This window comes from Bombina bombina, chromosome 3, assembly GCF_027579735.1.
Source record: "Bombina bombina isolate aBomBom1 chromosome 3, aBomBom1.pri, whole genome shotgun sequence".
Classification (NCBI taxonomy): domain Eukaryota; kingdom Metazoa; phylum Chordata; class Amphibia; order Anura; family Bombinatoridae; genus Bombina; species Bombina bombina.
The window spans coordinates 596,190,519-596,216,680 of record NC_069501.1 but is presented as its reverse complement, the minus strand read 5'-3'; the positions used below and the strand labels follow the sequence as shown (position 1 = coordinate 596,216,680).

The 26,162-nt window shown below is 41.6% G+C and overlaps 1 protein-coding gene across 1 annotated transcript in view; it reads left to right on the top strand.

Moving 5' to 3' along the window:
• LOC128652441 (ultra-long-chain fatty acid omega-hydroxylase-like) overlaps positions 1-26,162 on the top strand; it is a 204,891-nt gene that overhangs the window by 137,046 nt on the left and 41,683 nt on the right. Inside the window, exon 11 of the mRNA XM_053705380.1 lies at positions 25,398-25,531. Coding sequence (XP_053561355.1) covers positions 25,398-25,531 — 134 coding nt within the window. The remainder of the gene's footprint in view (positions 1-25,397; positions 25,532-26,162) is intronic.

The following is a 26,162-nucleotide window of genomic DNA, read 5'->3' as shown; positions in this document are numbered from 1 at the left end:
GGCCACGGGGCATAGCAGTGGCCCCTTACCTAGACGACATTCTGATACAGGCGTCGACTTTTCAAATTGCCAGGTCCCATACGGACATTGTTCTGGCATTCCTGAGGTCTCACGGGTGGAAGGTGAACGAAGGAAAGAGTTCTCTCTCCCCTCTCACAAGAGTTTCCTTCCTAGGAACTCTGATAGATTCAGTAGAAATGAAAATTTTTATGACAGAGGTCAGGTTGTCAAAGCTTCTAACTTCCTGCCGTGCTCTTTATTCCACTTCTCATCCGTCAGTGGCTCAGTGTATGGAAGTAATCGGCTTAATGGTAGCGGCAATGGACATAGTTCCGTTTGCCCACCTACATCTCAGACCACTGTAACTTTGCATGCTCAATCAGTGGAATGGGGATTACACAGATTTGTCCCCTCTACTAAATCTGGATCAAGAGACTAGGGATTCTCTTCTCTGGTGGCTATCTCAGGTCCATCTGTCCAGAGGAATGAGTTTTCGCAGGCCAGAGTGGACTATAGTAACGACAGATGCCACCCTTCTGGGCTGGGGTGCAGTCTGGAACTCCCTGAAGGCTCAGGGTTCGTGGACTCAGGAGGAGGCCCTCCTTCCAATAAATATTCTGGAACTAAGAGTGATATTCAATGCTCTTCAGGCTTGGCCTCGGCTAGCTGTGATCAGGTTCATCAGATTTCAGTCGGACAACATCACGACTGTAGCCTATATCAACCATCAGGGGGGAACAAGGAGACCCCTGGCAATGTTGGAGGTTTCAAAGATAATTCTATGGGCAGAGGTTCACTCTTGCCATCTCTCAGCTATCCATATCCCAGGAGTAGAGAACTGGGAGGCGGATTTTCTAAGTCGGCAGATTTTTTATCTGGGGGAGTGGGATCTACATCCGGAGGTATTTGCCCAGCTGATTCAACTATGGGGCAAACCAGAACTGGATCTCATGGTATCTCGTCAGAACGCCAAGCTTCCTCGTTACGGGTCCAGGTCCAGGGATCCCAAGGCAGCGCTGATAGATGCTCTAGCAGCGCCCTGGTCCTTCAGCCTTGCTTAAGTGTTTACACCATTTCCTCTGCTCCCTCGTCTGATTGCCAAGATCAAGCAGGAGAGTACTTCGGTGATCTTGATAGCTCCTGCGTGGCCACACAGGACTTGGTATGCAGATCTGGTGGACATGTCATCCTTTCCACCATGGACTCTGCCGCTAAGGCAGGACCTCCTACTTCAAGGTCACTTCAAAAATCAAAATCTAATTTCTCTGCGTCTGACTGCTTGGAGATTGAACGCTTGATTCTATCAAAGCGTGGTTTTTCCAAGTCGGTCATTGATACCTTAATTCAGGCTCAAAAGCCTGTCACCAGGAATATCTATCATAAGATATGGTGTAAATATCTTCATTGGTGTGAATCCAAGGGTCACTCATGGAGTAAAGTCAGGATTCCTAGGATATTATCCTTTCTCCAAGAGGGATTGGAGAAGGGATTGTCAGCTAGTTCCTTAAAGGGACAGATTTCTGCTCTGTCTATTCTTTTGCACAAACGTTTGGCTGAGGTTCCAGACGTTCAGGTGTATTGTCAGGCTTTGGTTAGAATCAAGCCTGTGTTTAACACTGTTGCTCCGCCATGGAGTTTAAATTTAGTTCTTAAAGTTCTTCAAGGGGTTCCGTTTGAACCTTTGCATTCCATAGATATTAAACTTTTATCTTGGAAAGTTCTGTTTTTAGTAGCTATCTCCTCGGCTCGAAGAGTTTCGGAGTTATCTGCTTTCCAGTGTGATTCCCCTTATCTAATTTTCCATGCAGATAAGGTAGTTTTACGTACCAAACCTGGGTTTCTTCCTAAGGTGGTATCTAATAAGAATATCAATCTGGAGATCGTTGTTCCGTCATTATGTCCTAATCCTTCCTCTAAGAAGGAGCGTCTATTACACAATCTTGATGTAGTTTGTGCTTTAAAGTTTTATTTACAAGCTACGAAGGATTTTCGTCAGACATCTGCTTTGTTTGTTTTCTACTCTGGACAAAGGAGAGGACAAAAGGCTTCGGCAACTTCTCTTTCTTTTTGGCTGAGAAGCTTAATCCGTTTAGCTTATGAGACTGCTGGCCAGCAGCCTCCTGAAAGAATTACAGCTCATTCCACTAGAGCGGTGGCTTCCACCTGGGCTTTTAAAAATGAGGCCTCTGTTGAACAGATTTGTAAGGCGGCGACTTGGTCTTCGCTTCATACTTTTTCTAAATTCTACAAATTTGATACTTTTGCTTCCTCGGAGGCTATTTTTGGGAGAAAGGTCTTACAGGCAGTGGTGCCTTCCGTTTAAGTGCCTGCCTGTCCCTCCCTTCATCCGTGTCCTAAAGCTTTGGTATTGGTATCCCACAAGTAATGGATGAACCCGTGGACTGGATACACCTTTACAAGAGAAAACAAAATTTATGCTTACCTGATAAATTTATTTCTCTTGTGGTGTATCCAGTCCACGGCCCGCCCTGTCAATTTAAGGCAGGTGTTTTTTATTTTTAAACTACAGTCACCACTGCACCCTATAGTTTCTCCTTTTTTCTTGCTTGTCTTCGGTCGAATGACTGGGGGTGGCAGTTAGGGGAGGAGCTTTATAGACAGCTCTGCTGTGGGTGTCCTCTTGCAGCTTCCTGTTGGGAAGGAGAATATCCCACAAGTAATGGATGAACCCGTGGACTGGATACACCACAAGAGAAATAAATTTATCAGGTAAGCATAAATTTAGTTTTTTGGGGTTTGTTCATTGCTCCTGTCCCTTACAGCCCATATGTGCATCTTTAGGGCTACTTACAGAAGAGTAAGCCCATTCACAATGCAGGTTGGTTAAACTGAGGAAAATATTTAGGAATATTTAAAATCTATAAAGTGAATAGAAACCTTTAAACAATTTAGAAACTGGTGTGAAACTTTTAGAAGTCCCCAGTTTCTATAATGGTGAACAATTTAAAAAAAAATATTTTAAAGTATTTTTTTTTGTCTTTATTTATAACTTTAACTCTGGTGTGGTTATTTGTTGGTCATGATTGTGTGTTGGAGTGTTTTTCAATGGAGTGGGTAATATAGAGCGAAGAACAGCTTCTTGAATTAGTTTTGTTTCCATATCTTTTATCTCACTATGCAGGGATTCTACTTCTGCAGTTATTTCTGGGGAAGGATTATTTTTATTGAGCCTCTCTTTACTTCTGAACTTAGCAACTAGGAGTCCCAGAGGTGCTCCCCTCAGTTTATTAATGGAATCCTGTTTTTGAATACAGACCCCTCTAATATAAGCTTTTAAGGCTGCCCATATTGTTTGTTGTGAAATCGGGGAATCTGAATTGTGCGTCAAATATTCTTGTATGGAATTTTTTAATAGGGGCTTGAATTCTGGGTCTGACCATAGATTATCTAGCAACTTCCAGCCTGGGCAAGATGAAGTATGGAGGTTAGAATCTAGTGAGAATATGAGGGCATTGTGATTTGACCAGGAGCAGGATCTAATCTTAGTTTCTCCAACATAGGTGTGTCCGGTCCACGGCGTCATCCTTACTTGTGGGATATTCTCTTCCCCAACAGGAAATGGCAAAGAGCCCAGCAAAGCTGGTCACATGATCCCTCCTAGGCTCCGCCTACCCCAGTCATTCTCTTTGCCGTTGTACAGGCAACATCTCCACGGAGATGGCTTAGAGTTTTTTAGTGTTTAACTGTAGTTTTTCTTATTCAATCAAGAGTTTGTTATTTTAAAATAGTGCTGGTATGTACTATTTACTCTGAAACAGAAAAGAGATGAAGATTTCTGTTTGTATGAGGAAAATGATTTTAGCAACCGTTACTAAAATCCATGGCTGTTTCACACAGGACTGTTGAGAGGAATTAACTTCAGTTGGGGGAACAGTGAGCAGTCTTTTGCTGCTTGAGGTATGACACATTCTAACAAGACGATGTAATGCTGGAAGCTGTCATTTTCCCTATGGGATCCGGTAAGCCATTTTTATTCACACAGTAAATAAGGGCTTCACAAGGGCTTATTAAGACTGTAGACATTTTCTGGGCTAAATCGATCATATTTACACATATTTAGCCTTGAGGAATCATTTAATCTGGGTATTTTTTGTAAAATAATATCGGCAGGCACTGTTTTAGACACTTTATTCTATTGGGGCTTTCCCTAATCATAGTCAGAGCCTCATTTTCGCGCCGGTATGGCGCACTTGTTTTTGAGAACAGCATGACATGCAGCTGCATGTGTGTGGAGCTCTGATACATAGAAAAGTCTTTCTGAAGGCATTATTTGGTATCGTATTCCCCTTTGGGCTTGGTTGGGTCTCAGCAAAGCAGATTCCAGGGACTGTAAAGGGGTTAAATATAAAAACGGCTCCGGTTCCGTTATTTTAAGGGTTAAAGCTTCCAAATTTGGTGTGCAATACTTTTAAGGCTTTAAGACACTGTGGTGAAATTTTGGTGAATTTTGAACAATTCCTTCATACTTTTTCGCAATTGCAGTAATAAAGTGTGTTCAGTTTAAAATTTAAAGTGACAGTAACGGTTTTATTTTAAAACGTTTTTTGTGCTTTGTTATCAAGTTTATGCCTGTTTAACATGTCTGAACTACCAGATAGATTGTGTTCTGACTGTGGGGAAGCCAAGGTTCCTTCTCATTTAAATAGATGTGATTTATGTCATAATAAATTTAGTAAAAATGATGCCCAAGATGATTCCTCAAGTGAGGGGAGTAAGCATGGTACTGCATCATCCCCTCCTTCGTCTACACCAGTTTTGCCCATACAGGAGGCCCCTAGTACATCTAGCGCGCCAATACTCCTTACTATGCAACAATTAACGGCTGTAATGGATAATTCTATCAAAAACATTTTAGCCAATATGCCCACTTATCAGTGAAAGCGCGACTGCTCTGTTTTAGAAAATACTGAAGAGCATGAGGCCGCTGATGATATTGTTTCTGAAGGGCCCCTACACCAGTCTGAGGGGGCCAGGGAGGTTTTGTCTGAGGGAGAAATTTCAGATTCAGGAAAAATTTCTCAACAAGCTGAACCTGATGTGATTACTTTTAAATTTAAGTTGGAACATCTCCGCGCTCTGCTTAAGGAGGTGTTATCCAATTTGGATGATTGTGATTATCTGGTCATTCCAGAAACACTATGTAAAATGGACAAGTTCCTAGAGGCCCCGGGGCCCCCCGAAGCTTTTCCTATACTCAAGCGGGTGGCGTACATTGTTAATAAAGAATGGGACAGGCCCGGTGTACCTTTCGTACCTCCCCCCATATTTAAAAAATTGTTTCCTATAGTCGACCCCAGAAAGGACTTATGGCAGACAGTCCCCAAGGTCGAGGGGGCGGTTTCTACTCTAAACAAGCGCACCACTATACCCATAGAAGATAGTTGTGCTTTCCAAGATCCTATGGATAAAAAATTAGAAGGTTTGCTAAAAAAGATGTTTGTTCAGCAAGGTTACCTTCTACAACCAATTGCATGCATTGTCCCTGTCACTACAGCCGCGTGTTTCTGGTGCGATGAGCTAGAAAAGGCGATTATTAGTAATTCTTCTTCTTATGAGGAGATTATGGACAGAATTCGTGCTCTTAAATTGGCTAATTCTTTCACCCTAGACGCCACCTTGCAATCGGCTAGGTTAGCGGCGAAAAATTCTGGGTTTGCTATTGTGGCGCGCAGAGCGCTTTGGTTAAAATCTTGGTCAGCGGATGCGTCTTCCAAGAACAAATTGTTTGACATTCCTTTCAAGGGGAAAACACTGTTTGGCCCTGACTTGAAAGAGTTTATCTCTGATATCACTGGGGGCAAGGGCCACGCCCTTCCTCAGAATAGGTCTTTCAAGGCCAAAAATAAACCTAATTTTCGTCCCTTTCGCAGAAACGGACCAGCCCCAAGTGCTACGTCCTCTAAGCAGGAGAGTAATACTTCTCAAGCCAATCCAGCCTGGAGACCAAGGCAAGGCTGGAACAAAGGAAAGCAGGCCAAGAAACCTGCCACTGCTCCCAAGACAGCATGAGATGCGGGCCCCCGATCCGGGACCTGATTTGGTGGGGGGCAGACTCTCTCTCTTCACTCAGGCTTGGGCAAGAGATGTTCTGGATCCTTGGGCGCTAGAAATAGTCTTCCAAGGTTATCTTCTGGAAGTGATTCATCCTGTTCCATTAAAAGAACGAGGGATGGGGTTCTACTCCAATCTGTTCGTAGTTCCCAAAAAAGAGGGAACGTTCAGACCAATCTTAGATCTCAAGATCCTAAACAAGTTTCTCAAGGTTCCATCGTCCAAAATGGAAACCATTCGAACAATCCTTCCATCCAGAAAGGTCAATTCTTGACCACGGTGGATTTAAAGGATGCGTATCTACATATTCCTGTCCACAAGGAACATCATCGGTTCCTAAGGTTCGCATTCCTGGACAAGCATTACCAGTTCGTGGCGCTTCCTTTCGGACTAGCCACTGTTCCAAGGATTTTCACAAAGGTACTAGGGTCCCTTCTGGCGGTGCTAAGACCAAGGGGCATTGCTGTAGTACCTTACTTGGACGACATTCTGATTCAAGCGTCGTCCCTTCCTCAAGCAAAGGCTCACACGGACATAGTCCTGGCCTTTCTCAGATCTCACGGATGGTAAGTGAACGTGGAAAAGAGTTCTCTATCTCCGTCGACAAGAGTTCCCTTCTAGGGAACAATAATAGACTCCTTAGAAATGAGGATTTTTCTGACAGAGACCAGAAAAACAAAACTTCTAAACTCTTGTCGGATACTTCCTTCCGTTCCTCTTCCTTCCATAGCACAGTGCATGGAAGTGATAGGTTGATGGTAGCGGCAATGGACATAGTTCCTTTTGCGCGCATTCATCTAAGACCATTTCAATTGTGTATGCTCAGTCAGTGGATTGGGGACTATACAGACTTGTCTCCGAAGATACAAGTAAATCAGAGGACCAGAGACTCACTCCGTTGGTGGCTGTCCCTGGACAACCTGTCGCTAGGGGTGACCTCCCGCAGACCAGTGGGGGTCATTGTCACGACCGACGCCAGTCTGATGGGCTGGGGCGCGGTCTGGGGATCCCTGAAAGCTCAGGGTCTTTGGTCTCGGGAAGAATCTCTTCTACCGATAAATATTCTGGAACTGAGAGCGATATTCAATGCTCTCAAGGCTTGGCCTCAGCTAGCGAGGGCCAAGTTCATACGGTTTCAATCAGACAACATGACGACTGTTGCGTACATCAACCATCAGGGGGGAACAAGGAGTTCCCTGGCGATGGAAGAAGTGACCAAAATCATTCAATGGGCGGAGACTCGCTCCTGCCACCTGTCTGCAATCCACATCCCAGGAGTGGAAACTTGGGAAGCGGATTTTCTGATTCGTCAGACATTGCATCCGGGGGTGTGGGAACTCCATCCGGAATTCTTTGCCCAAATCACTCAACTGTGGGGCATTCCAGACATGGATCTGATGGCCTCTCGTCAGAACTTCAAGGTTCCTTGCTACGGGTCCAGATCCAGGGATCCCAAGGCGACTCTAGTAGATGCACTAGTAGCACCTTGGACCTTCAACCTAGCTTATGTATTCCCGCCGTTTCCTCTCATCCCCAGGCTGGTAGCCAGGATCAATCAGGAGAGGGCGTAGGTGATCTTGATAGCTCCTGCGTAACCACGCAGGACTTGGTAGGCAGATCTGGTGAATATGTCATCGGCTTCACCATGGAAGCTACCTTTGAGACGAGACCTTCTTGTTCAAGGTCCGTTCGAACATCCGAATCTGGTCCTACTCCAGCTGACTGCTTGGAGATTGAACGCTTGATCTTATCAAAGCGAGGGTTCTCAGATTCTGTTATTGATACTCTTGTTCAGGCCAGAAAGCCTGTAACTAGAAAAATTTACCACAAAATATGGAAAAAATATATCTGTTGGTGTGAATCTAAAGGATTCCCTTGGGACAAGGTAAAGATTCCTAGGTTTCTATCCTTTCTTCAAGAAGGATTGGAGAAAGGATTATCTGCAAGTTCCTTGAAGGGACAGATTTCTGCCTTGTCTGTGTTACTTCACAAAGAGCTGGCAGCTGTGCCAGATGTTCAAGCCTTTGTTCAGGCTCTGGTTAGAATCAAGCCTGTTTACAAACCTTTGACTCCTCCTTGGAGTCTCAACTTAGTTCTTTCAGTTCTTCAGGGGGTTCCGTTTGAACCCTTACATTCCGTTGATATTAAGTTATTATCTTGGAAAGTTTTGTTTTTGGCTGCAATTTCTTCCGCTAGAAGAGTTTCAGAATTATCTGCTCTGCAAAAAAAAGAAGAAAAAACAGAAGCGCCACATGGCCCAATATTGTTTGGTCCAATTTTATGTTATTATATTTATTTTTAAATAAAGTCAGTTTTAGTATTTGAACACTTGCTGCTCCCTCTCTTTGGGATTTTTATTGCCTTTTTGTCTGAGGATATTCATCACTTTGACCATCTTGGGATCCTGTGAACCAGTACTTCTTTTCTGGATGCCTTGCCATAAGTCTGTTGGGTGACCAAATTGATCCCTTCATGCTCCCATAGCATCAAAAGAGGTGCTTTATACATTGTGAGTACCACTCTTATCATTATCTGAGTTTGTTCACTTGTACCAACAATACTAGGCCATATAGGCACTTGTGTCTTTTCTCTGTCCACATAGACATCAGATCTTGTGCATGAAGTTGGTCTTCTGGGTGACCGAATAGATCCCAGACTGCCCCTATAGCACTAATTGAGGTGCTCTTCTAAATGTGATAGTGTTAGCCTGTCCTGTGTAAAGAAGGGTCTAATATTCAAGTTAGGGCGTAGGGGTTAGGAGCAGGAGGCAATAGGAGGTCAGCAAAAAGCTGCTACACTAGGGCACAGATTCAGCCTCTAGGTATATGCATGTTAAGCGGCTTATAGTTTTATTAGCCGGGGCCATGTGTATAATCAGGATAAATAATCAGCATATTGATAGAGCCTGTGTGAGTATATGCTATCATCAGGTCCCAGGTCTAGCCCATGTTGGATGCGGATTAGAATTTAAGGGTTAGGCCCATGTTTTGAGGTTGTGGGAGACTATGGGCAAGTGCTATTAACCTATAATGTTGAACTTTAGGTGACCTCTTCTGGGATATCTATTCAAATAATTATATATATACAAACATTAACCCTGTCTCTTCAGAGTGTGAATTCAGATATTAGAACCCAAAGACAGAATTTGATTATTATTATATGTTTAATAACAAATGGCAAATACAGGTTACACAGTGCCAAATTACAAAAACATAATATATACAAAAAATAACCAGAATAAATACAAAGGTACAGTTTAAACATATTACCAAGTTTCTTTAGGTATGTGGGAAAACCTCCTTCTGATGTTACTCCTTCGGTCCAAGGAAAGTTCTGAATACTTTTTCCCTTACATTCAATTATTTCTCAGTCTCTCTTTGTCTTGTCAAGGCTACCGCCCTTTTTGTTAATTTAAGATTACTGACCACTGCAGCAAGTGTTTAACCTACAGTACCAAGAGATACCATGAACCAGGAGGGGAGGAGGCCTTTAGATCACTTCATTCCTTAACAAACACAGATGTTACACAAAGAAAGGACATTTCAGATTAACCCTGGCAATGCTGAGACACCATACTACCTCTGCTGAGTATCTATTCCAGGTATTAACTACTCCTCATAAGTGTATCATGACAATAGCCTTTTACTGTGGGCAGCTGGAGGCACTCAACTCTGCGTAAACTGCAGGCAAATAAAGGAACTTTCCATATGCATTTTTATAGCACTGGTAAATCCTAGCGTTTCAAAAACATGAAGATTAACCATCACTTTAACTAAAAAACAATGGGCTAGGAGACCCTGTTTAAAGAACCAATAGCTTAATTATCAAGTGGGAAACCTATATACTTATTTTAGCACAGGCAGTTCAGAGACAAATATTTTACCCCTCTAGAAACACAGATGATGTGCAGGGTTATCAATTCTATTACAGTGGATTGTTGACTTTAGTTTAGAGGCTGACACTGTATGAGGAATTTCCATACAGCTTTTGAGGGAGGTGTTGTGGTTTAGAGGAGCCCCTGGAAGAGAAAGTCCAGAGACAACTTCAGTTCTGTTTATGTGGTGCTGAAGTGATTGAATTTTGTTTACTTGGGCGGTGAGGATTGCATCTTTCTCCAACATAGGTGTGTCCGGTCCACGGCGTCATCCTTACTTGTGGGATATTCTCTTCCCCAACAGGAAATGGCAAAGAGCCCAGCAAAGCTGGTCACATGATCCCTCCTAGGCTCCGCCTACCCCAGTCATTCTCTTTGCCGTTGTACAGGCAACATCTCCACGGAGATGGCTTAGAGTTTTTTAGTGTTTAACTGTAGTTTTTATTATTCAATCAAGAGTTTGTTATTTTAAAATAGTGCTGGTATGTACTATTTACTCAGAAACAGAAAAGAGATGAAGATTTCTGTTTGTATGAGGAAAATGATTTTAGCAACCGTCACTAAAATCCATGGCTGTTCCACACAGGACTGTTGAGAGCAATTAACTTCAGTTGGGGGAACAGTGAGCAGTCTCTTGCTGCTTGAGGTATGACACATTCTAACAAGACGATGTAATGCTGGAAGCTGTCATTTTCCCTATGGGATCCGGTAAGCCATGTTTATAAAGATCGTAAATAAGGGCTTCACAAGGGCTTATTAAGACTGTAGACTTTTTCTGGGCTAAATCGATTCATTATTAACACATATTTAGCCTTGAGGAATCATTTTATCTGGGTATTTTGATATAATAATATCGGCAGGCACTGTTTTAGACTCCTTATTATTTAGGGGCTTTCCCAAATCATAGGCAGAGCCTCATTTTCGCGCCGGTGTTGCGCACTTGTTTTTGAGAGGCATGACATGCAGTCGCATGTGAGAGGAGCTCTGATACTTAGAAAAGACTTTCTGAAGGCGTCATTTGGTATCGTATTCCCCTTTGGGCTTGGTTGGGTCTCAGCAAAGCAGATACCAGGGACTGTAAAGGGGTTAAAGTTAAAAACGGCTCCGGTTCCGTTATTTTAAGGGTTAAAGCTTCCAAATTTGGTGTGCAATACTTTTAAGGCTTTAAGACACTGTGGTGAAAATTTGGTGAATTTTGAACAATTCCTTCATGTTTTTTCGCAATTGCAGTAATAAAGTGTGTTCAGTTTAAAATTTAAAGTGACAGTAACGGTTTTATTTTAAAACGTTTTTTGTACTTTGTTATCAAGTTTATGCCTGTTTAACATGTCTGAACTACCAGATAGACTGTGTTCTGAATGTGGGGAAGCCAGAATTCCTATTCATTTAAATAAATGTGATTTATGTGACAATGACAATGATGCCCAAGATGATTCCTCAAGTGAGGGGAGTAAGCATGGTACTGCATCATTCCCTCCTTCGTCTACACGAGTCTTGCCCACTCAGGAGGCCCCTAGTACATCTAGCGCGCCAATACTCCTTACTATGCAACAATTAACGGCTGTAATGGATAATTCTGTCAAAAACATTTTAGCCAAAATGAACACTTACCAGCGTAAGCGTGACTGCTCTGTTTTAGATACTGAAGAGCATGACGACGCTGATAATAATGGTTCTGAAGGGCCCCTAACCCAGTCTGATGGGGCCAGGGAGGTTTTGTCTGAGGGAGAAATTACTGATTCAGGGAACATTTCTCAACAAGCTGAACCTGATGTGATTACGTTTAAATTTAAGTTGGAACATCTCCGCATTCTGCTCAAGGAGGTATTATCCACTCTGGATGATTGTGACAAGTTGGTCATCCCAGAGAAACTATGTAAAATGGACAAGTTCCTAGAGGTCCCGGGACTCCCAGAAGCTTTTCCTATACCCAAGCGGGTGGCGGACATTGTTAATAAAGAATGGGAAAGGCCCGGTATTCCTTTCGTCCCTCCCCCCATATTTAAAAAAATTGTTTCCTATGGTCGACCCCAGAAAGGACTTATGGCAGACAGTCCCCAAGGTCGAGGGAGCGGTTTCCACTTTAAACAAACGCACCACTATACCCATAGAGGATAGTTGTGCTTTTAAAGATCCTATGGACAAAAAATTAGAAGGTTTACTTAAAAAGATGTTTGTTCAGCAGGGTTACCTTCTACAACCTATTTCATGCATTGTCCCTGTAGCTACAGCCGCATGTTTCTGGTTCGATGAGCTGATAAAGGCGGTCGATAGTGATTCTCCCCCTTATGAGGAGATTATGGACAGAATCAATGCTCTCAAATTGGCTAATTCTTTCACCCTAGACGCCACTTTGCAATTGGCTAGGTTAGCGGCTAAGAATTCAGGGTTTGCTATTGTGGCGCGCAGAGCGCTTTGGTTGAAATCTTGGTCAGCTGATGCGTCTTCCAAGAACAAGCTACTTAACATTCCTTTCAAGGGGAAAACGCTGTTTGGCCCTGACTTGAAAGAGATTATCTCTGATATCACTGGGGGTAAGGGCCACGCCCTTCCTCAGGATCGGCCTTTCAAGGCAAAAAATAAACCTAATTTTCGTCCCTTTCGTAGAAACGGACCAGCCCAAAGTGCTACGTCCTCTAAGCAAGAGGGTAATACTTCTCAAGCCAAGCCAGCTTGGAGACCAATGCAAGGCTGGAACAAGGGAAAGCAGGCCAAGAAACCTGCCACTGCTACCAAGACAGCATGAAATGTTGGCCCCCGATCCGGGACCGGATCTGGTGGGGGGCAGACTCTCTCTCTTCGCTCAGGCTTGGGCAAGAGATGTTCTGGATCCTTGGGCGCTAGAAATAGTCTCCCAAGGTTATCTTCTGGAATTCAAGGGGCTTCCCCCAAGGGGGAGGTTCCACAGGTCTCAGTTGTCTTCAGACCACATAAAAAGACAGGCATTCTTACATTGTGTAGAAGACCTGTTAAAAATGGGAGTGATTCATCCTGTTCCATTAAGAGAACAAGGGATGGGGTTCTACTCCAATCTGTTCATAGTTCCCAAAAAAGAGGGAACGTTCAGACCAATCTTAGATCTCAAGATCTTAAACAAGTTTCTCAAGGTTCCATCGTTCAAGATGGAAACCATTCGAACTATTCTTCCTTCCATCCAGGAAGGTCAATTCATGACCACGGTGGATTTAAAGGATGCGTATCTACATATTCCTATCCACAAGGAACATCATCGGTTCCTAAGGTTCGCATTCCTGGACAAGCATTACCAGTTCGTGGCGCTTCCTTTCGGATTAGCCACTGCTCCAAGGATTTTCACAAAGGTACTAGTGTCCCTTCTAGCTGTGCTAAGACCAAGGGGCATTGCTGTAGTACCTTACTTGGACGACATTCTGATTCAAGCGTCGTCCCTTCCTCAAGCAAAGGCTCACACGGACATTGTCCTGGCCTTTCTCAGATCTCACGGATGGAAAGTGAACGTGGAAAAGAGTTCTCTATCTCCGTCAACAAGGAATTCCCTTCTTGGGAACAATAATAGACTCCTTAGAAATGAGGATTTTTCTGACAGAGGCCAGAAAAACAAAACTTCTAGACTCTTGTCGGATACTTCATTCCGTTCCTCTTCCTTCCATAGCGCAGTGCATGGAAGTGATCGGTTTGATGGTAGCGGCAATGGACATAGTTCCTTTTGCGCGCATTCATCTAAGACCATTACAACTGTGCATGCTCAGTCAGTGGAATGGGGACTATACAGACTTGTCTCCGAAGATACAAGTAAATCAGAGGACCAGAGACTCACTCCGTTGGTGGCTGTCCCTGGACAACCTGTCACAAGGGATGACATTCCGCAGACCGGAGTGGGTCATCGTCACGACCGACGCCAGTCTGATGGGCTGGGGCGCGGTCTGGGGATCCCTGAAAGCTCAGGGTCTTTGGTCTCGGGAAGAATCTCTTCTACCGATAAATATTCTGGAACTGAGAGCGATATTCAATGCTCTCAAGGCTTGGCCTCAGCTAGCGAGGGCCAAGTTCATACGGTTTCAATCAGACAACATGACAACTGTTGCGTACATCAACCATCAGGGGGGAACAAGGAGTTCCCTAGCGATGGAAGAAGTGACCAAAATCATTCTATGGGCGGAGTCTCACTCCTGCCACCTGTCTGCTATCCACATCCCAGGAGTGGAAAATTGGGAAGCGGATTTTCTGAGTCGTCAGACATTGCATCCGGGGGAGTGGGAACTCCATCCGGAAATCTTTGCCCAAGTCACTCAGCTGTGGGGCATTCCAGACATGGATCTGATGGCCTCTCGTCAGAACTTCAAAGTTCCTTGCTACGGGTCCAGATCCAGGGATCCCAAGGCGGCTCTAGTGGATGCACTAGTAGCACCTTGGACCTTCAAACTAGCTTATGTGTTCCCGCCGTTTCCTCTCATCCCCAGGCTGGTAGCCAGGATCAATCAGGAGAGGGCGTCGGTGATCTTGATAGCTCCTGCGTGGCCACGCAGGACTTGGTATGCAGATCTGGTGAATATGTCATCGGCTCCACCTTGGAAGCTACCTTTGAGACGAGACCTTCTTGTTCAGGGTCCGTTCGAACATCCGAATCTGGTTTCACTCCAGCTGACTGCTTGGAGATTGAACGCTTGATCTTATCGAAGCGAGGGTTCTCAGATTCTGTTATCGATACTCTTGTTCAGGCCAGAAAGCCTGTAACTAGAAAGATTTACCACAAAATTTGGAAAAAATATATCTGTTGGTGTGAATCTAAAGGATTCCCTTGGGACAAGGTTAAGATTCCTAAGATTCTATCCTTCCTTCAAGAAGGATTGGAAAAAGGATTATCTGCTAGTTCCCTGAAGGGACAGATTTCTGCCTTGTCTGTGTTACTTCACAAAAAGCTGGCAGCTGTGCCAGATGTTCAAGCCTTTGTTCAGGCTCTGGTTAGAATTAAGCCTGTTTACAAACCTTTGACTCCTCCTTGGAGTCTCAACTTAGTTCTTTCAGTTCTTCAGGGGGTTCCGTTTGAACCCCTACATTCCGTTGATATTAAGTTATTATCTTGGAAAGTTTTGTTTTTAGTTGCGATTTCTTCTGCTAGAAGAGTTTCAGAATTATCTGCTCTGCAGTGTTCTCCTCCTTATCTGGTGTTCCATGCAGATAAGGTGGTTTTACGTACTAAACCTGGTTTTCTTCCAAAAGTTGTTTCTAACAAAAACATTAACCAGGAGATTATCGTACCTTCTCTGTGTCCGAAACCAGTGTCAAAGAAGGAACGTTTGTTGCACAATCTGGATGTTGTTCGCGCTCTAAAATTCTATTTAGATGCTACAAAGGATTTTAGACAAACATCTTCCTTGTTTGTTGTTTATTCCGGTAAAAGGAGAGGTCAAAAAGCAACTTCTACCTCTCTCTCTTTTTGGATTAAAAGCATCATCAGATTGGCTTACGAGACTGCCGGACGGCAGCCTCCCGAAAGAATCACGGCTCATTCAACTAGGGCTGTGGCTTCCACATGGGCCTTCAAGAACGAGGCTTCTGTTGATCAGATATGTAGGGCAGCGACTTGGTCTTCACTGCACACTTTTACCAAATTTTACAAGTTTGATACTTTTGCTTCTTCTGAGGCTATTTTTGGGAGAAAGGTTTTGCAAGCCGTGGTGCCTTCCATTTAGGTGACCTGATTTGCTCCCTCCCTTCATCCGTGTCCTAAAGCTTTGGTATTGGTTCCCACAAGTAAGGATGACGCCGTGGACCGGACACACCTATGTTGGAGAAAACAGAATTTATGTTTACCTGATAAATTACTTTCTCCAACGGTGTGTCCGGTCCACGGCCCGCCCTGGTTTTTTTAATCAGGTCTGATAATTTATTTTCTTTAACTACAGTCACCACGGTACCATATGGTTTCTCCTATGCAAATATTCCTCCTTAACGTCGGTCGAATGACTGGGGTAGGCGGAGCCTAGGAGGGATCATGTGACCAGCTTTGCTGGGCTCTTTGCCATTTCCTGTTGGGGAAGAGAATATCCCACAAGTAAGGATGACGCCGTGGACCGGACACACCGTTGGAGAAAGTAATTTATCAGGTAAACATAAATTCTGTTTTTCATTGCTGAAAGGTTTGTCTTTTGTTTATTAAAGTTGAATTTATGTATTTGTGTAAGTTTGTTCTGTTTATGTAATAAAAATGTGCACGCACACAGTTAAAGAAGGACTGCATGTATATATCGATACTCTTATTGACTGTACTAGTGGTCAGTTTTTGTACAGAATATTCTGTTGTTAAATATTGGTTTATCTTGTCCTTCAGGGACTGATATAAATAAAGTTTTATATATATATTTTGCATTACATAAATGGGATCTTTGGCTAATCTCCACATTTGCCTCACCTAAAAGACAGGTGCTTCCTATACCTTAAAGGACCACTGAATACAGTAATATTGTATAATTATCAAGTGCATAAAATGCAATAACACCTACTATGAATTTCAAATAAGCAGTAAACAAAATGTTTTTCCCCCATTTGCTGGGCCCTGTATCATGTGACAGCCAATAGCCAATCACAGGCTAGTATAGTATACCCTGTGAGTTTGTGCACATGCTCAGTTGGAGCTCGTGCCTCTAAAAGTGTAAATATAAAAAGTATGTGCAAAATTTGTTAATAGAAGTGAATTGGAACTTCTCTTAAAACTACATGCTCTATCTGCTAAATTAAAGTTTAGTTTTGACTTTAGTGTCCCTTTAACTCCCAGCACAAATGATAATCTTAAATATTAATTCCCAGCATACATCAACAAATACCCTAGAGAATCATTACAATGTTAATTAGATACACAATTAAATTGACTGCTAGTTTAATGCTTACTCTTTCTAATGCTGGCACAAACATTATTTTCAGATTTTTCCAAATAATCGGTTAGATTATGAGTTTTGCGGTAAGAGCTGCTCGGTGCAAACTTGCAAGTTATTGTCACCGTTCACCTCCCTATATCGCGGCTATTACAGGTTATCATAAACCCGGCGTTAGCAGACAATAAGTGAGCGTTGAGCAAAATTGAGCTCCATACCGCACTCCACTACCAGCGCTGCGGTAAGCTGGTTTTACGTGCTCGTGCACGATTTCCCCATAGACATCAATGGGAGAGCCGGCTGAAAAAAAGCCTAACACCTGCAATAAAGGAACGTAAAGCTCCGTAACGCAGCCCCATTGATTCCTATGGGGAAAGAAAAATGTTTACACCTAACAGCCTAACATAAACCCTGAGTCTAAACACCCCTAATCTGCTGCCCCCGACATTGCAGACACCTACATTACACTTATTAACCCCTAATCTGCCACCCCCGACATCGCCACCACCTACATTACACTTATTAACCCCTAATCTGCTGCCCCCGACATCGCCGCCACCTACATTATACTTATTAACCCCTAATCTGTTGCCCCCAACGTCGCTGCCACTATACTAAAGTTATTAACCCCTAATCCTAAATCTAACCCTAACCCTAACACCCACTAACTTCATAATTAAAATAAATCTAAATAAAAATTACAATTAATACCTAAATAAAACTAATAGTTACATTGTATCTAGCTTAGGTTTTATTTTTATTTCACAGGCAAGTTTGTATTTATTTTAACTAGGTAGACTAGTTAATAAATAGTTATTAACTATTTACTAGCTACCTAACTAAAATAAATAAAAATTTACCTGTAAAATAAAACCTAACCTGTCTTACACTAACACCTAACCTTACACTAGAATTAAATCAATTACATTAATTAAATACAATTAACTAAATTACACAAAATAAAAAACACTAAGTTACAAAAAATAATAAACATTAAATTACACAAAATAAAAAATAAATGAAAAAATATTAAACTAATTACACCTTATATAATAGCCCTATAAAAATAAAAAAGCCCCCCCCCAAAATAAAAAAAACCCCTAGCTTACAATAAACTGCCAATGGCCCTTAAAAGGGCCTTTTGCGGGGCATTGCCCCAAAGAAATCAGCTCTTTTCCCTGTAAATAAAAATAAAAACAATCCCCAACAGTAAAACCCACCACCCACACAACCAACACCCCCAAATAAAAATCTATCTAAAAAACCTAAGCTCCCCATTGCCCTGAAAACCCTAATCTAAAATTTAAACCCACCCAATAAACCCTTAAAAAAACCTAACACTAACCCCCGAAGATCCACTTACAGTTTTTGAAGACCCGACATCCATCCTCAATGAAGAGGCAGAAGTCCTCAGCGAAGTCGGCAGAAGTCTTCATCCAAGCGGGCCGAAGTCTTCATCCAAGCCGGCAGAAGTCTTCATCCAGACGGCATCTTCTATCTTCATCCATCCGGCGCAGAGCGGCTCCATCTTCAAGACATCTGGCGTGGAGCATCCTATCAGCCAATCTGAATTAAAAGTGAAAAAATCCAATCAGACAATAGGATTAAGCTTGCATTCTATTGGCTGATTGGAACAGCCAATAGAATGCGAGCTCAATCCTATTGGCTGATTGTGAGCTCAATCCTATTGGCTGATAGGATTTTTTCACCTTTAATTCCTATTGACTGATAGAATTCTATCAGCCAATCGGAATTCAAGGGACACCATCTTGGATGACATCTCTTAAAGGAACCTTCATTCGAGAAGAGCCGTCGGAAGAAGAGGATGCTCCGTGCCGGATGGATGAAGATAGAAGATGCTGTCTGGATGAAGACTTTTTTGTCCCGCTTGGATGAAGACTTCTGCCGACTTCACTGAGGACTTCTGCCGCTTTGTTGAGGATGGATGTCGGGTCTTCAGAATCTGTAAGTGGATCTTCGGGGGTTAGTGTTAGGTTTTTTTAGGGTTTATTGGGTGGGTTTTATTTTTAGATTAGGGTTTGGGCACAGAAAAAGAGCTAAATGCCCTTTTAAGAGCAATGCCCATCCATCCTTTTAAGGGCCATTGGCAGTTTATTGTAGGCTAGGGTTTTTTTTATTTTGGGGGGGATTTTTTATTTTTATAGGGCTATTAGATTAGGTGTAATTAGTTTAAATATTTGATCATTTATTTTTTATTTTGTGTAATTTAGTGTTTATTATTTTTTGTAATTTAGTGTTTTTTATTTTGTGTAATTTAGTTAATTGTATTTAATGTAATTGATTTAATTGTAGTGTAAGGTTAGGTAAGACAGGTTAGGTTTTATTTTACAGGTTAATTTGTATTTATCTTAACTAGGTAGTTAGTAAATACTTAATAACTATTTACTAACTAGTCTGCCTAGTTAAAATAAATACAAACTTAGCTGTGAAATAAAAATAAAACCTAAGATAGATACAATGTAACAATATATGAGTTATATTGTAGCTAGCTTAGGGTTTATTTTACAAGTAAGTATTTAGTTTTAAATATGAATTATTTAGTTATTAAAAGTAGGTTTTATTTAGATTTATTTTAATTACATTGAAGTTAGGGGTGTTAGGGTTAGGTTTAGGGGTTAATAACTTTAGTATAGTGGTGGCGATTTTGGGGGCAGCAGATTAGGGGTTAATAAGTGTATGTAGGTTGCGGCGATGTTAGGGACAGCAGATTAGGTGTTAATTATATTTAACTAGTGTTTGCGATGCGGGAGTACGGCGGTTTAAGGGTTAATATGTTTATTATAGTGGCGGCGATGTCGGGAGCGGCAGATTAGGGGTTAATAATTTTATTTTAGTGTTTGCGATGCGGGAGGGCCTCGGTTTAGGGGTTAATAGGTAGTTTATGGGTGTAAGTGTACTTTATGCACTTTAGTTATGAGTTTTATGTTACGGCTTTGTATTCTTTCATGGTTTAGAAAGAACATGCAATTTTAAACAACTTTCTAATTTACTTCTATTATCTATTTTGCTTCATTCTCATGATATCCTTTGCTGAAAAGCATATCTAGATAGGCTTAGTAGCTGCTGATTGGTGGTACATAGATGCCTAGGGGTAGATTTACCAAGTAGCAGATGCTGCAATCTACCCTCGAATTTTTCAGCTCGCCGGAAACTTAAGTTAAGAAGCAGCGGTCATAAGACTGCTGATCCTTAACTTGTCCTACACCTCTGAGGTGGCAGACCGCAATCATCCCGATCCGATTATATTGGGATGATTGACACCCCCTTTCTTGTGAAATGCTTGTGCAATGTTAAATGTCGACAGCATATGCTGTCGGCATTTAGTGATGCAGGGCGAACATGATTCGCTACAGTGAATCATGTCCACCTAGCACTAAGTAAATCGGCCCCCTAGTGTGATATGCTCACCCATGTGTATTGCTATTTCTTCAGCAAAGAATATCTAAAGAATGAAGCAAATTAGAAAGTTGTTTAAAATTGTATTCTCTACCTGAATCCTGAAAGAAAAATTTGGGGTTTAGTGTCCCTTTAAATATTTAGGGCTAGATTACGAGTGGAGCGGTATTTTGCATTCCCATTCGAGCGTTGACTTCGCTAGAAGTAAGCGCACATATTGCACGTTAAAAGTAAAAAATGTACGCACAAGCGCAACCTGACGTTTGCAAAAAGACGAACTTCGAATATCGCAACCACGTTAATGTCCCTTTAAATATTTAGGGCTAGATTACGAGTGGAGCGGTATTTTGCATTCCCATTCGAGCGTTGACTTCGCTAGAAGTAAGCGCACATATTGCACGTTAAAAGTAAATAATGTACGCACAAGTGCAACCTGACGTGCGCAAAAAGACGAACTTAAATATCGCAACCACGTTAATGTAATCTCTCAGACTTCAAAGTAGAGTGAAAATAGAAAAAACACCCTACTTGTGCGCAAACTCGATAATGATTAACCCAACATGAAATATTAATATTTCACATTCCAGTGTGTTTCAGATAGCAGAATATGTTCTATTTATTCTTAAATATATATATACGTCAGAAACGTCAGTGCAGCACTGGATGAAAGATGCAAGGGTCTGTCAGGAGTCCAGAAACTCATTGACCTTTTATACACACTAATTACAAGCAAACAGATCACAGGTGAGGATGGTTACCTTTAATAGCCATTCAAACCCCTTTGTGTTAACTTGTGTGCATGTTATCAGGCCAAAATCACCAGGGTATGTAAACTTTTGATCAGGGTCATTTGGGTAGTTTCTGTTGTCATTGTGATTTAAAAGGAGTAAACACAGTTGATTGATAATAAATGGCTAAAGCCAAACGCTAACCATGAGTGAAAGAAAAGTTTTTGTGTTATCATTCATATTCTCTGAGAAATGGCCAAGAAATCATAAATTCTGTCAGGGTATATAAACTTATGAGCACAACTGTATATATACTGTGTGTGTATGTGTATGTATATGTATATATATATATATATATATATATATATATATATATATATATATATCGCGTATAGATTTATTCACATATATATAGGAATATCTATTTAAAAATACAAAGAACATAATATATTCCACTATGTGAAGAACATTGGAATGTAAAATATATACAGTACATATACAGTTAAACACTTTATTAAATATGAATATTGCATAAATATTCTTATACATGTTTTCAGCTACTTGACTTCAAAGGGCTCCAATGCACATATACAGTATATTTGAAACATAAAAGACAGATGCTCTTGGCAGGAATGTATTTGAATGTGGAAGAAAGGTATTAACAGAAGCGTAACTAGAAACCACAGGGCCCAGGTGCAAGAATCTAAGAAGGGGCCCCCCGCCGCCCCTCCCCCTCCAAAAAAAGGTGAATTTAATACATATATTTTATTTATTTTTTACATTTAACACAGAATACATGTCTGCAAAAGGAGGTACCCTGTGCCCACAGTCTGTGAGATGGTCTGACCTCCTATTACTATATATATATATATATATATATATATTTATATTTATATATAGTGGCACTATTTAACCCCCCAGTACTGTATATAGTAAGTTAATGACACAGTCTGTAATCTGCCGGTGAGATGGCTGGCCTGACCCTACCCGCCCAGTACTTTATAAAGTGACCACAGTAGTCAGTGACATGGTCCACCCCTCATACTGTATATAGTGGTACTGTATAGTGACACTGTTTACCCCCTGCCCCCCATGCTGTAGTAACAAGGTCTGTAATTTGCTGGTTCCACAAACATACATACATACATGCATAAATACACACACACACAGTCACATACATGCACACACACACACCATACATACACACATAAACACCAATAGAAACACTAGCCCCTGTAGTCATGTCACACTCGCATGATATCAGTGCAGGCAGTGGTAGGTTAACGTTTTTTATTTAAAAAAAAAAATTTTTTTTTAGCTGGGCCCCCACCCTCATACTGCATTCATCTTGCCATCAATTCTGACCAAATTTCCTGTGCCTTTGTAGCTCACACATCCCCAAAACATCAGCGATCCACCTCCGTGTTTTACAGTAGGAATGGTGTACCTTTCATCATAGGACTTGTTGACTCCTCTCCAAATGTAGCATTTATGGTTGTGGCCAAAAAGCTCAATTTTGGTCTCATCACTCATGCATGCAGCCCATCTTTCTTCAAGTGCTTCCTTATTGTGCATCTTGAAACAGCCACACCACATGTTTTCAAAGAGTCATGTATTTCACCTGAAGTTATATGTGGGTTTTTCTTTGCATCCCGAAACAATTTTCCTGGCAGTTGTGGATGAAATTTTAGTTGGTCTTCCTGACCATGGTTTGGTTTCAATAGAACCCATCATTTTCCACTTCTTGATTGGCATTCTCAATTTCTTGGATATCTTTTTATATCCCTTTCCTGTTTTATACAGTTCAACTACCTTTTCCCGCGGATCCTTTGACAATTCTTTTGCTTTCCCCATGACTCAGAATCCAGAAACGTCAGTGCAGCACTGGATGAAAGATGCAAGGGTCTGTCAGGAGTCCAAAAACTCATTGACCTTTTATACACACACACTAATACAAGCAAACAGATCACAGATGAGGATGGTTACCTTTAATAGCCATTCAAACCCCTTTGTGTCAACTTATGTGCATGTTATCAGGCCAACAGGTAAACTTTTGATCAGGGCATTTGGGTAGTTTCTGTTGTCATTATGATTCAAAAAGAGTAAAAACAGTTGATTGATAATGAATGAAATGTTGGTCCATATTGACATGATAGCATCACACAGTTGCTGCAGATTTGTCGGCTGCACATCCATGATGTGAATCTCCTGTTCCACCACATACCACAGGTGCTCTATTGGATTGACATCTGGTGACTGTGGAGGCCATTGGAGTATAGTGAACCCATTGTCATGTTCAAGAAACACCAGTTTGAGATTATTTGAGCTTTGTGACATGGTGCATTATCCTGCTGGAAGTAGCCATCAGAAGATGGGTACACTGTAGTCATAAAGGGATGGACATGGTCAGGAACACTACTCAGGCAGGCCATGGCATTTAAACAATGCTCAGTTGGTACTAAGAGGCCCAAAGTGTGCCAAGAAAAGAAAAAAATATCCCCCACACTATTACGCCACCACCAGCAGCCTGAACTGTTGATACAAGGCAGGATGGATCCACGCTTTCATGTTGTTTACCCCAAATTCTGACCCTACTATCTGAATATCGCAGCTGAAATCAAGACTCATCAGACCAGGCAATGTTTTTCCATTCTTCTATCCTCAGATTCCTGTTCTTAGCTGACAGGAGTGGCACTAGGTATGGTCTTCAGCTGCTGTAGCCCATCTGCTTCAAGGTTCAACGTGTTGTGCGTTCAGAGATGGTATTTTGCATACCTTTTTTGTAACGAGTGGTTATTTGTGTTACTGTTGCCTTTCTATCCCATTCTCCTCTGACCTCTGACATCAACAAGGCATTTTCGTCCACACTACTGCCACTCACTGGATATTTTCTCTTTTTTTTGACCATTTCTGTAAACCCTAGAAATGGTTGTGCGTGAAAATCCCAGTAGATCAGCAGTTTTTTAAATACTCAGACCAGCCCATCTGCGCCAACAACCATGCCACGTTTAAAGTAACTTAAATCCCCTTTCTTCCCCATTCTGATGCTCGGTTTGAACTTCAGCAAGTCGTCTTCACCAGGTCTAGATGCTTAAATGCATTGAGTTGCTGCCATGTGATTGGTTGATTAGCAATTTGTGCTACCAATCAATTGAACAGGTGTACCTAATAAAGTAGCCGGTGAGTATATGTGTGTGTGTATGTGTATATATATATATATATATATATATATATATATATATATATATATATATATATAAAACATGTATATGTATATTATCTCTATGTTAAATCTCTTTGTAGCCTTTTTTTCTCTAATACCTGAGACCTCATATCTTTGAGCCCCTATAACTTTGTAATGAGTGTAAAAATATTTTTATTAGTTTTATTATGATTGTTACTGTACGTTTAAATCGAATTTTGATGTGTTTTTTTTGTGCAATTTTTTAGTCTTGTGTAACAGTTAACCAGTCCTCTGAAGTCACGCTATCCTGACGTTCAATTCAACTGCTCTCAAGCAAATGGGTTTACTACGCTTGCTACTTCCCATGCACGCAGAGAGTCACGATAAACTCCTTTCCGTTTGCCCACAACAGTTAGCTCACCACTTGTAATCTAGCCCTTAAGTAGTACAACGTGAGTGATAATGTGAATGAAAATTATTTCAGAATCTAACTGTATTCATTTTATATTTTTGTTAATCTCCAATCTGAATAAATGTAGCCTTTATTTTTGTTTCTATTGGCTTTTGTATTAGCCTCTTATCAGCATTATAATAGGCAGTTGGTATTTAAAGGGACATTAAATTCAAAATTAAACTTTCATGGTTCATATACAGTAGTGTTACTCACAAACCCTCAACAGGGCAGATTTTCCTTATATCTTTATAACTTTACAAGAGCACAGGTGAAATAATCAGCTGATGGCTGAGAGCAGTTGAGTAACCATGGCTACTGATCAGCTGATTATTTCCCCTATGCTCTAGTTCTGTTATCATGAAAATCTGATCTGTTAGGGTTACTTGGAGACGGGAGTTAAGAACCACTGATATAGATGATGCAAAATTAACATATATTTACATTTTCTATTACCAAATTGTCGTACACACACATGCCCCTTATTATTATTATTATTATTATTATTATTATTATTATGCCTTATTATTGGCTGAGCGGATGTGTTTGATAGGTCCTAGTGCATTGCTGCGCTGGGGATGACTTTACCTATAAGCAATAGTGCAATAATAAAATGCTATAACAACCCCTTCAGTGCCAGGAGTTTGAGATTCTGTTTTGAATGCTGGAGGCCTGGCAGATTGACATCATTTTACTATGTATCTATTTGGACTTTACGGTGGGAAAACTATATATTGTTTTTTCAGCATTCAGTTTAAACTCTTTTTAATTTAATGTATCCTTAAGAATTATTATTTTAACTTTTTTCTCTGCTTTGCAGGGATGAGTTGTCTCAGCTGCAATTCACAACAATGTGCATCAAGGAGAGCCTGAGACTGCATCCTCCTGTGATAGGAGTGTCCAGATGCTGTACTGAGGACATAAAATTGCCTGATGGCAAAGTCATCCCCAAAGGTACATACCAAGTTCATAATTGTCATATAATTAAATTACTTCTTACACATAGTGGGCTTGACCCATGTTTCTCAACAGACGGGCCGCAGCCCACTACCAGCCTTTACTGCCCTGGTTGTGGGCTGCAACCCGACACACCACCACTGCTCACTCTGACAGGCCCTCACTCTACACATTTGCAATACTAGATGGGCCTGTCAGAGTGCCATTGCATATGACCACTTGTGTGCTGTGTGCATGCAGTGGTTCAGCTGCAGCATGGCGAGGAGAAGATAGACATACATTTATATATAAACTAGTCCTAAAGCCCGTTTACACTTGCCATTTTTTGCAGTACAGCGGTCCCACCTCTTGCTCTCTCTCTCCCCCTCTCTTTTGCGCTCTCTCCCCCTCTCTTTTGCGCTCTTTCCCCCTCTCTTTTGCGCTCTTTCCCCCTCTCTTTTGCGCTCTTTCCCCCTCTCTTTTGCGCTCTCTTTCGCTCCACCTCTCTTTTGCTCTCTCTCCCCCTCTCTTTTGCTCTGTCTCCCCCCTCTCTTTTGCTCTCTCTCCCCCGTCTCTTTTGCTCTCTCTCCCCCTCTCTTTTGTGCTCTCTCCCCCTCTCTTTTGCACTCTCTCCCCCTCTCTTTTGTGC